At 36.5% G+C, this 12344-nt stretch overlaps 1 protein-coding gene across 1 annotated transcript; it reads right to left on the reverse strand.

Moving 5' to 3' along the window:
• Positions 1-4789: 4789 nt before the first annotated feature.
• Positions 4790-11492, reverse strand: LOC149233515 (putative beta-D-xylosidase 7). Its single transcript, XM_089379782.1, has 7 exons — positions 10632-11492; positions 10158-10466; positions 8755-8924; positions 8571-8668; positions 7759-8109; positions 7217-7633; positions 4790-5546 (listed from the first exon to the last, which is right to left on the reverse strand). Exons 1-7 carry the CDS (start codon positions 11022-11024, stop codon positions 4954-4956), a joined length of 2331 nt encoding a protein of 776 aa, XP_089235908.1. The 5' UTR covers positions 11025-11492; the 3' UTR covers positions 4790-4953.
• Between the last annotated feature and the right edge of the window lie 852 nt (positions 11493-12344).

A 12344-nucleotide genomic window follows, 5' to 3' on the forward strand; every position in this document is an offset into this window, starting at 1 on the left:
TTCATGACAATAGATGCAAGTTTTCAAATGGTGTCCTTGAGGGGAAAGTTTTAGGCCAAGAGTAACAAAATATAAACTAATGATTATCCCAATTGTAGACATATATATCCATTAACACTCTTCTTTCAAGAGCATGCTTAAAAAAACCATCGCCGCAACATATTCTAGTTAAATTATGTAACATGCAAATAAATGACTTATAGGAAACTACAAAAAAAAATAGAGTGCCTTGTATAATATTTTGTAGGTATGAAGGAAGCTCAGTGTGTTGCTACAACTCCCTAAAAAAAAATACAAAAACTCCATTGATACAACACTAGACCAACTCCATTGATACAATACTACAACAACTCCATCAGAAAACAAAAGGGATTGCAAAACCAAAACATTGAGACTAAGGTCTGACTGGAAGGAATAAACAAGAATAGGGAGAGCAAGAAGTGACTAACATATAATGTGAGACGAGTTGTAGAGAGGAAAGGAAATGAGTCCACAAACGTTTTCAGGAATGAAGAATGGAAAGCAAGGGAAAAACTTACTCCTTGTCATAGGGGTGGACAAGAGCATTAGGGTTCGAGAAACCATTGAGGGTAGCCAAGAAGATGAAACACTCAAGCTAGAACATGAGTTACGACAAGTAGAGACATAACTGAGACGAGGCAAACACTAAGTGGAAAAGAAGTTGAACTAGGATTTGATACCATGTCAGATGTAACTCCTCACTTACTTTTCTATTAATGCGTGATCGAATTTATACAAGGAGGCGATCCTTCATTTCATTGTCTAAAGGTCCCTTCACATTCTCATAATTTATTTATTCACAATTTCAAGGCAAAAATCCTAAAGGATTATGTCCAATAGTTATGCGGTCTAAGGAATGAATAATTCACAAAGGATTGAAATATATTTTGTAAATTGGCATCAAAGGAAAATTTCCAAGGAAGGAAAAATGTTTTGAATGGAACTAGGTTTGGAGCAAGTTCCCTCACCTATCCTTGGAAGATTTAAGGACCAAGAATCTCCTAATGGAGAAGTGTGATCCAAATCAAATATGCATAGAGATAATTGACTATTGACTCAAGCTCTATAATGATTGGCATCGTTAAGGCTTGAGGCTATAGACATGGAAGGAGATTAGGTTGTTGGCACGAGGGCCTCCATGCCATCACAAATGATGACTAACCTTGCATTAATATGAAATCACAGGGCAAACATTAATGGTAGAAGTGTCCTCAAACACGTAATTTTATTAATCAGAAAAAATAATTACATAATTTGATTTTGCAAGAGTTTACACCCGAACAACCAAACACTCTTGCAAAGAGCTATTTATAAGCTCAATGTCCTAACTACCTCTAATTATGGATCACTTATTAAGTAACAAGTGTCCATTTACAATAAATGCTATTCAAACCATCTAGCTAACAAATCTCCTAAAATAGAGCCTAAGATACGACACTTTTGGAGAGTCATATCTTGTTACAACAATACACTAATTCTAAATGTCTTCATTAAATAATTAAACATTCTAGAATAATAATTATTAATTTAATATCTTAAATTAATAATTATTTTATTCCAATTTTATAACCTATGATAATATTGTATTTTTGGATTATCTAACATTCCCCCTATGATCCAAATATACATTACAACAGATACCAAGTTCATCCCTGAACTTAGTAAATTTTATTTTGCCAAGTGGTTTTGTGAAAATGTCAGAGATCTGATCTTTGGAAGGACAATAAACTCGGTTGAGGACATCTTTGGTAATGAGATATCTGATATGATGATACTTGGTGTCCACATGCTTTGTCTTTGAATGAAAAACTGGGTTCTTGGGAAGTTTGATGGTTGACTGGCTGTTAATGAATAATGACGTAGCCTTTGCCTGAGAAATGCCCAAGTCTTGCAAAATTCCGCGCAACCAAACAATTTCACATGTTGCTTCCCATGCTGAAATGTACTCTGCTTTTGCTGAAGAAGTGGCGACTGTAGCTTGTTTCTTACAACTCCAAGGTACTGCTGCTGACCCCATGTTCATTAAATAACCTGATGTTGTTGCAAGGAAAAGTATCTAAAATAAAAAAAGTCATGTAGTTAAACAATTAAAACATGATACTTCTCCTCAAATGTAATAAGATAAAAGACAAGGAGAAACAAACTTGGGGAAGCTAAAGGGTTGAGGAGACTCGAATTTCCCACAATTCTTTAGCTCAACCATCCTCCTATATATCATTTCCCCACAAAGGAATAAGTGTTTTTTTGGCTGAGAGTGAAGGAAATGCTACCCAAATTTCTATGTGGAGCATGAAGATGAACCAAAGAGCCTATAACCTACATATTGTCAAATAATAGAGAGCTTGATTGAAGCCAATTAAATGTTGGTTCCCATTGGGTTTCCAAGGTAAATAATGTCTCCACGTGCATTGGTTTATCCTTGTGTGTTATTTATTTTGCAATGTTATGTTGCATTTGCAATTAGATGAAGTTATTGTGTGCATCTTAATGACTAGTCTGAAGATTTAATGGATGTAGCGTTTAATTATTGAGCTAAGATTTCATTTATCTCTATAGTGTTAGAGTTTTCCTTCATATTTGCAATAACTTACGAGTAAATACATAAACAAACAACTCTCTATCCTCCACCATTGGTTGATTTTATGAGATTGGAGATTTGTGGGCATTGTGGTTTTATTGTTGCAATATTGCAGATATTTTTGAAATGAATTCTTGTGAATTTGACTATTGTAAGTGAGGAAAAACACCATTAAAATTTTCCATGGCTATCCTGAGCTACCAATGATTTTTTGAAGCTTTATTTGGTTGCCTATAACTCATTGAAGGTTGATATATAATCCAACAAACCTTAGGAAGCCATCTTGTAGCAACAAAATTTAGTTCTCAACAACTATTCAGATGTATGATCATTTCTCTCTTTCATTGACAGGTTGTACATAGCCATACACAATTGTATGAATTGTACATTAATGTGGGGGGATGTTTTGTGCTTTGGCTTGGTGAAAGGGAAGTTTAAATGAATAAAAAAAATGTTTTCTCAACACTCCTTTTAAAATCTTTGTCTTATTTATTTTACTCTCATTGATTTTTGATGTGTTTTCCAAATTTGACTTCATCCTAATTATGTTGGCAACAAGTTGTTGGAATAAATTTGAATCTAGTTATGACAAGAAAGGATTTAGAAGTGGAAACATCTCCAAGACAATAACTGGCCATTGAAATGAGTTACTTTGACATTCAAGCCTCACATTACAAAACCATTTGAGAATAAACAACAAAAGGTAATTTATGATTGTATTTTACATCTCAAAGTTGAAATTTACATACACGGACAACCATGGATGGTAAATTGTCTTTAGAATCTATATTGGTGAAATAGACATGCTATAAACCTATTGTTTATAGATCACTAGTTCATATATGTGTTGTTGAGTTATGACTTCTATGATGAATATATGAAATTTGGTTTGATCATTTTATTGAATTATCTTTAAAATATTGGTTGTCTCAAAACAAAAAACAAACATTGACAAAAAAACAAATTAGTTATAGATAAAAACATAACATGGACCCCAAAGTAAAGTTGGGAATGTCTAAGCCATAAGAAGACTTGGAATGCAATGTCATCTCTCAAATGTAATGCCATACCATAAATTCACACACCCCTTTAAATAATTATATTTCTGTTGTACAAGTTGAATTCTTTGTAACTAAGTCACTTTGAACATTAAAGTATACTTAGACTAGGATCAATGCATGTATCTTAAATGTGCTTTATCAAATAAGAAACACTGAAAGGAAAGGCATCATTAGGAGAGGTACAAAAGATCTACAATCCATCGATCAAGCACCTAGAGGTAGTTTATGATTATATATCACATTTAAGTGTTAAAATTTACATACAAAAACTATCACAAATAATAAATTGTCCTTGAAATCTGAGTTAATGAAATAAACATAACATAAGCCTATTGTTTACAAATCACTAATACATATATGTGTTGTCATATTGTAACTTTTATAATAAATATGTGAAATTTAGTTTTATTAATCTTATCAAATTATCTTTAAAATATTAATTATACTCAAAGCATAAAAACAAACATTCACATCAAATAAATTAATTGTAAATACAAACCTAACATACACCTAATGTAAAATTGAAAACCTCTACACCACAATCAATCCTAATCTGTGATAGCATTCCTTAAATCTATTAACATATATTCATGAAATCCTAATCCACTCTCGGGTATTTCACAGTATAGAATATAGTTTTTATTCTAACTCTGTATTACATGCTACTTGCCTTTTCCTTATTTTATTTCTTGATGAGCTGTAAATGTGAAAATAATACTAATCCACATACTATAAAATTATATAGTTGAAATAAATAATGAGAAAAATATGGCTTAAAGCCTCTTATATTGTATATTATTTTATGTTTTATTTTTGCATTAGATCCGCTCACTTATAGATGATGAGGCCTTCTCTACCAAACATATTTATTGTATTTTCTTTAATTTTATGTTTTTTTCTTTGAAATTTCAAATTTTGTTATTACTTAATTCTCTGGGAAAAATGGATTTTATTTTGAATTCCAAAATTCCCACGTTGAAACCGTAAACATTAACTACAACTAGAGATTTTACAAATTGCATTACAATGTAACTTTTGAAGTGGGAATAAAATTACAGTATAGGAAACAAAGGAGAAATATGATAGAAATAATAATCTAAGACTAATTTAGGGTTCACAATGCCAGAAATGAGCTGCAAAACGTAATCAAATAAATGGAGGCAAATAATCGTTTATTTAGGGATCACAATGGCAGCAACTGCAGTCGTTAAAACCATACTTGCCACCGTTCTTTTATTTTATTTTGCCACAAGAATACTGTCATGAAGCCAACTATCCATAGAGGTAGCAGCACTAGTAGTAGTGTTCAGTGACAAGTGAAACTGGATATTGAGTATCACCAACAATTAGGGAATGGGAACCAATGGTCAAAACTCTTTCCCCGTTCTCCTTAACAGTGCTGAGGTGATCACAAGGGTTAACCTCGAACGTAACTTTGGCTGTCTGTTTACCTGGGACATGAACACTACGAAATCCAATTAGCTGCTTTTGTGGGGCTCCTTTGTGGGTTGCAGGGGACCTGGAATACAACAGCAGTGCATGGCTACCATTCGTGACATCATTGTTCCTGACAAATATGGAAGATGTGAATGTTAACTTCCTGCAAGGGATGTTCTCCACTCTGACATGAGCTTTTCCTGTGTTATCAAGGGCTTCAACATTCTCCATTGACACGTTCAGATCAATTTTATTTATAGTTGTGGAAGAGAACTTGTACGAATATGTTGAGTAACTGAGTCCGTGACCAAAATCAAACACTTTCTTCCCTGTGTAAAATCTGTATGTACGGCCCGGATAACCTGTATCATGATTTGGACGCATGTTCATGTCTGTCATTGGTATCTTCACGAAGTCTTGAGGGTACCATGTCATGGGCAATCTCCCACCTGAACAATAACAAATATACATACATCTATGTTAATTGGGGTTATCTTGGGTGTTTGTGCAGAATGGTTGTTATTTCTCTATCCAATTCAATTCCCTACAAAAATTTCCCTCACTCTCACTCTCACCCTCTGACTGAGAGAAGATGATTTCCCTCAGCAAACAAATACATACATACATCTATCCAAATACCTCCGTCGGGCTAAGAGAGGATGATTTCCTTTGAAAAATATACATAAATACATCTATCCAAGTACTTAAATCCTTCTGCCGTATGGTTTGCCTTTCATGGGAAGAAACTGACAATCGAATTTTAAAACAATATTGGATAAGCACTACTTAATTGCCGAAAGAAAATCCTACTTGAAACAGCCTACCTTAGAGAACTTCCAAGCCGGGGTAGAACTGGAGAATGCAGTACTTAATAGCAGAAAAAAGCATATCAAGAAAGAAAATCCTACTTGAAACAGCCTACCTTAGAGAACTTCCAAGCCGGGGTATAACTGGAGAATGTCAAGGGGACTTAACAAAGAGGAAGGTGGTAAATTAAACTGGTTAAGGACAAGGAGAGTAGGGATGAAATTCTAGCCATCAAGAGCCTTCAAATTCTAGCTTCAATGTCTGGCTGGCCAGGGGAGCAGTTGTTGCAGTAGAGAAGACCAACAGAATCCTTTTATAACCCCAAGAAGATCTAATGGATAGGTTGGCCAAAATTAAAGATCAGTTCATCATCGCTCAGTATGGCATCTTCAGAAAAAGTGCAGCCATGGCGAATGTAGAGGGCAAAAGGAACCGACAGCTCAGTCTTTTCTTGGAAGATCCAATAAGACCTTGTTCCTGTTGAAGAAGAGTGCCATCGGAAGAAGCAGTCAATGATCAAGCAAATCGAGATGCCAATTGTAGGATGTTGGGTAAGGATATTTTGTTGCTCTACTCTTCTCTGTTGCAATTGTTAATCTTCTCTGTTGCAATTGTTAATCATGGTGTAGATGTCACTGGCATTCTGGTTATCTTTTCGTTAAATTTCAGGAAAAGAATAAGGTTTGGCCAATAAGGCAATATGAAATAATAGTATAATGGCTACTGTAATAGATCCCCCGAACCTAAATCTATGTTGTTAAATTTGATCGACTTTTCATACCAAGAAATTTAGAGAATTTAAAAGAAGGTTATAGTCTCATCGAATTTCAGCGAAACCTTGGACTTCTCTCGGTAAGGAGATGGCTAAAATTTAGAAAATCAGAATAGTACGTGAAATTAAATGAGCTTACAACGATAATTTAATGGCCCTATTTTTTATAAAATCCTAATTTTTACTGACTCCTGTCTGTCCCTGTTGCATTATTTTGAAAGAATAGCATCCCTTGGAACACAGATCAGCCAAGTTGCCAACCACTCTAATTAAAACCGCAACAAATAGGGAGGACTAATTTTAAAGACTTCAAGCCCCTCTCAGAGCTGTCTTGCTTATAGAAATGGAAACCAAATGTTTTCATTGCTGTCATGACCTTTTATGTATGATAATATTTCTCAAGTCTCACTTGTCCAACCGACAATATAGCAGAGAATAATGGCTGAAAAATGTAAATGAAGGGGAAGGGAATAGTGTAGAAGTATAAAATCCCAATAGTATGCTTTGGAACAACAATAAATGGATGGGATCATAAGATACCTGGATTGTAGTCACCAAAAATAATCTCTGCAAGTGCCTGACCACCAGCTTGACCAGGGTAGCCCGCCCAAATAATGCTAGAGATTTGAGGATTATTTACTGCAAACGACACATCCACTGGACCGCCAGAGATGATGACAAGCACCACGGGGCTTTTGGCAGCACGGGTAACTTGATCTACTAAAATCTCTTGTTGGCCTGGCAGAGTCAGATCTGTTCGGTCTAGGTCTTCCATTTCTTGGGTTTGGTCTAAGCCAACAACTACAACCACTGCATCCACTTTATTTGCATTCTCTAGAGCTTCTCCGAACAAATTGGTAGAAATGCATGCCACGTTCTCACACCCAGGGTAATACAGAGTGTTGGCAACATATTTCTGCAGGCCTTGAAGCGGTGTTATGATGATACATGGGGGACCTCGACATTCACAAGAAGCAGCAGAAAGGATTAGTACTTTTAACTACCTGCACATACGTCACACGTGCGTAGATTGCAGAATGAAACAGTTATTTATGACTGATTATTCTTCTAACAAGACTTACCAAAGTAGTTTCCTAGGAGAGTAAGTCCATTGTTGGCATTAGGCCCAATGACAGCCAATGACTTGGTCTGTGTTTTTGACAGAGGCAGATATCCTCTGCTGTTCTTGAGAAGCACAATGCCCTGCCTTGCAGCTTCCAATGCCAATCTTTGATGTTCCTCCGAGCAAACATCCTGCGGTGTAAGTTTTCCCTCCAGTTGGTGGCTGAGATCACCATCAAAAAGCCCAAGACGCATGCGTACAGAGAACAAATTGCTAAGGGCTCTGTTGATATCTGATTCAATCACCTTTCCTTGCTCTATTGCTGATAATGTGTAATTTTGTAAAACATTTCCGCATTCTACATCCAGCCCTGACACAAAAACATGTGGGTGTACAACTATGAGAAGCAGAAGCAGTAGTTGGTACTCCTATTATAGAGAAAACATATGTACTGAAACAAGGCTTTCTAAAATAAAATTGCTAGATGATTGCAAACTAGCAGAGAAGGGTTATTTACAGTCCGAATGGGAGAGGGATCCATTAACATTTGTTTTTAGGGTTTTAAAGGTGCACATCTTGAGTTACACAAACAACCCATTAAATCAAATTGGCCGTAGATTGGGATTGATGATATGCAACCTCTATCTTCAGAATCTCCAAATGTATATTAAGCCTGAGTTAAGAGGGATATGTCGTGATGTTTCAGAATTAAGAAGGGTGTGTACTTGTATGAATTTGCCTGCTTTCAGACTGTAGATGGGTTTGCTAGGTTATATGCATTTGTATGCTTTCTAGGTTTAGATCGGTCATTGCTACTTTATATGCATTTACCTGCTTTCAGAACGTTTGCTACAGCATCTTCTGCAGTCCGAGCATACTGATGAGCAGTGTAAACAAGGTAGACAGCGCTACAGTCTGATGTGATATAACTGAAACACGAAATTCATATCAGAGAAGTGTCATTCACCCAAGGAGTTATACTCCGCATCTAACACAACATCTGAAGAAACATTACCCTTGAAGTCCCCAGTCAGTTCTCGCGGCCTTGTTGAGAAGGTTAAAATCAGCACACGTTGGAACTCCATTAAGGCTGTTGTAAGAACACATGATACTACTGGCACGCCCTTCCTGCACACAGCTCTTGAACGGCGGTTGATATGTATCCAACAAGTCTTGTTGGCTGACCTGTTCAAAAACAGCACATTTCAAAATCACTCCTAATTAGCACAAACCCATTCACACCCAATTTCCAATTGCCAACCTCAGCCATTTATGTGTACTCCAGATATGCATAGTGAAGCATTGCAATTAGACTTGGTTGCGCATAGAGAAGCGAGGAAATTGGGGGAATCTTTAACTCCGTGCAAAGCTAAACTTTGCGGTTTGCAATCAGTATTTTAATATCTGTTGGCACTTAATAGGAGGTTTTTACAGTGGTTAATTCCTGGACGCTGCTTATTAGGCATCTACTAGGATACTATAGAGGGTTTTTTACGTTGTTGACACAGAGGAGAGGGAATTGCCAGCAGCAATGGCTAAATTTAGATGGGACTGTGCTGGTGTTTCAAAGCGAATGCATTCTATATGAAAAATATAACAAACCAGGTGTTCAAGGAGAATAAATAGTAAATATATATCGTGTTATGGAACATTGAATGCTGCCTGGAGTAACGTAATGTAGTCAAATTTGAATTGCTTTCAATTCTAAAGACCTATATACAATTCTAAGCAATATTGAATACTGGTGGATATCCTATGTTCCATTGAAGATGCAGGGATGTAAGCCATGGAGATATGGTCCACAGTGAGAAAGCTGTATGCCTGCGTGTATAGGACTGTAATGCCTGCATCACAGTACAAATAGTATAAGTGTGTGATGGCCAGCGATGGAATCATGGGCCATTTTGCCCATCAAATATTATTAGAAAAATGTCATGACTACCGACATTCTTTCTGAACTGTGAAAATGGGTGATGAAGTTGTCCACACCGATCGGCTGTTTTGTTGAAATTCCAACACTGATGACGACGGTGCACAAGCATACGGTGTACAAACTGACTGGCATAAAAACCTGCAACTGGAAGGGCATCGGGGACTATCTTTTCCCTTGCTGGGGAAGACCATTACCATCGAACATTGAACTTATGGAAGAGGCTGGATAGGACAGAAATGACCATTGAATTTAATTGGATGGTTGATTTTAGGAGTATTTTAAAATAGGATTATTAAGATAGAAATGAATGAAAAAAATTAACCTCACTTTTGTTCTTCTCTATTCAGAATATTTTCGAAATCAAGGCTAAATCAACGATCCAAAGATAGAAAAATAAACGATCGAAATAAAGATGGCTAGCCACTACCTCCTTCTAGAAAAATCAGATCAAACAAGGGAATGCAGAGTTCGTAATGCAGTTTTACCACAGCATCGAAAAATATGCGAGTATGGCCCTTCCAGTTATCCATGTCGTAAGCTGTGTAATGCTTGCAGCATGCAGAAGCTCTCAAACGAGTAGAAGAGCTTGCCTCAGAGGAGGAATTGAGGAGATCGCCCTGCAATCCCCTAACGTAGGCAACAGAGTACCTGCCAGATAGCAGGGGATCTTCACCCGGAGTTTCTTGACCTCGACCCCATCGAGGATCTCTGAATATATTGACATTGGGTGTCCACAGTGTGAGCCCCGACGCCTGCCCTGAATTGTATATCGCTCTCGCTTCAATGCCAATCGCCTGCACAACCACAACACACATTTCCTTGTTTAACTGAGATGAGTTATAGGTATTCATAACATTATAGAATTAAGATTGCAATGGCGAGAATTCCTTCCTCAATTGATAACCAAGATGAGATATAGGTGTTCAAACATCATAGAAATATAGAGGCAAGTTTCAAACCTGGCCAATGAGATACCAGAGTGTGTTATTGAAGGACGCAGCGGTTAGAATGACTTGAGGAAAACTGGTGGCTCCATGAATGGGACCGTTGAAGTTAATGCCCAGTCCTCCCCACACGGCAACTCCGTGCAGAGCTTCCGACCACCATTCGTATTTGGGTATTCCCAGGCGTGGCACCGCCGATGCATTATTCCCTAGCTGGCTAATTTTCTCCGTCAGACTCAACCGCGATATTAGATCTTCTACGCGCACTGTTATAGGTTTTGAAGCATCACAGAAAGTGTAAGATCGTGTCGCTGGATTTCTGCTATCACATGCATATGGAGGCACTTCCGCTATCGCTGCTCCTACAATCATCACAGCTATATTCGCCAAGCACCATAACAACTTCATTCTCTATGATCAAAGGAAAATCAAATTTAAATATTAGGACTGAACGCAATGGACTCGGCTTCTCATACACAGCATTCCAACGACTACTCACAACTGTTTACAAGTAACTCATCCAAATTATGCCTTTTTCTGTTTTTGCATAATTGTGCCTCTGCTTCTGCTGCAACTCTGCACTCCTGAATTCCCTACCAAAATGAGAATATATGGATGCTCTTATCCACCTAGAGCCAAAACCATTTTATGCTTGGTCTATGCCTTCACTAAAATGTCCCAAAAATACAGCTGACTCCCCTGATGGATTGATGGGTTGCAGAGATTGTATTCTTAACCATTTGTGGGTGATTCCCAGACTTCAAAAGAATATTTAAATCACATTGCATTGATGCGATGGTGAAGTTGGATATGACAGGAATCAAGAAAACACACTAAAATAGAGCATTTTACTGATTTTTTTGGCATATCCAAATATCACATGTTAAATTTTGGATATTTTTTATCAAAGATTTGGTGGAGTATTTAACTAATTAGTTATTGAATTATTGCTTATTATAGGTACTTTAGATTGCTCGAGAGATTCTCTCCAAGTGATTAGGCCTCTATATTGAAGGGTATAGTTGAAATTTTCTTTATCCAAATGATTGTGTGCAAAATATAATTTCTATCTCTTAAAACAATTCATTGTATTTATATCTAACCTTAATCTGATTAATGTATAGATGCTTATGAAAAATTAATTTGATATTAGATTCTCTCCAAGTGATTAGGCCTCTGTATTGAATGGTATAGTTGAAATTTTCTTTATCCAAATGATTGTGTGCTAAATATAATTTCTATCTCTTAAAACAATTCATTGTATTTATATCTAACTTTAATCTGATTAATGTATAGATGCTTATGAAAAAATAATTTGATATTAGATTCTCTCGAAGAGATTAGGCCTCTATATTGAAGGGTATAGTTGAAATTTTCTTTATCCAAATGATTGTGTGCTAAATATAATTTCTATTTTTTAAAACAATTCACTGTATTTATATCTAACCTTAATCTGTTTAATGTATAGATGCTTATGAAAAATTAATTTGATATTAGAACCCTGGTCTGAAACTACTAGGCTCAGGATCTAGGAGAATAGAGTGTGTTGTTTGTGAATTGTTTCTTCATCATCTTATTAATTAAGAGCCTTGTGAGGAAGGCTATCATGTGTTCGAGAGAAGGTTTGAGATCTGGTTTTGATCCGGTAAATCTGAGGGTGTAAGCAGAAATCCGCACCCAAAATAGACATGAGCTGTTCGTGTGAAGAGAACTGCTCATGATTATGGG

The sequence above is a fragment of the Pinus tabuliformis genome, chromosome J, assembly GCF_031772625.1.
Source record: "Pinus tabuliformis cultivar Carrire ecotype Pingquan chromosome J, CPIR1, whole genome shotgun sequence".
NCBI lineage: Eukaryota > Viridiplantae > Streptophyta > Pinopsida > Pinales > Pinaceae > Pinus > Pinus tabuliformis.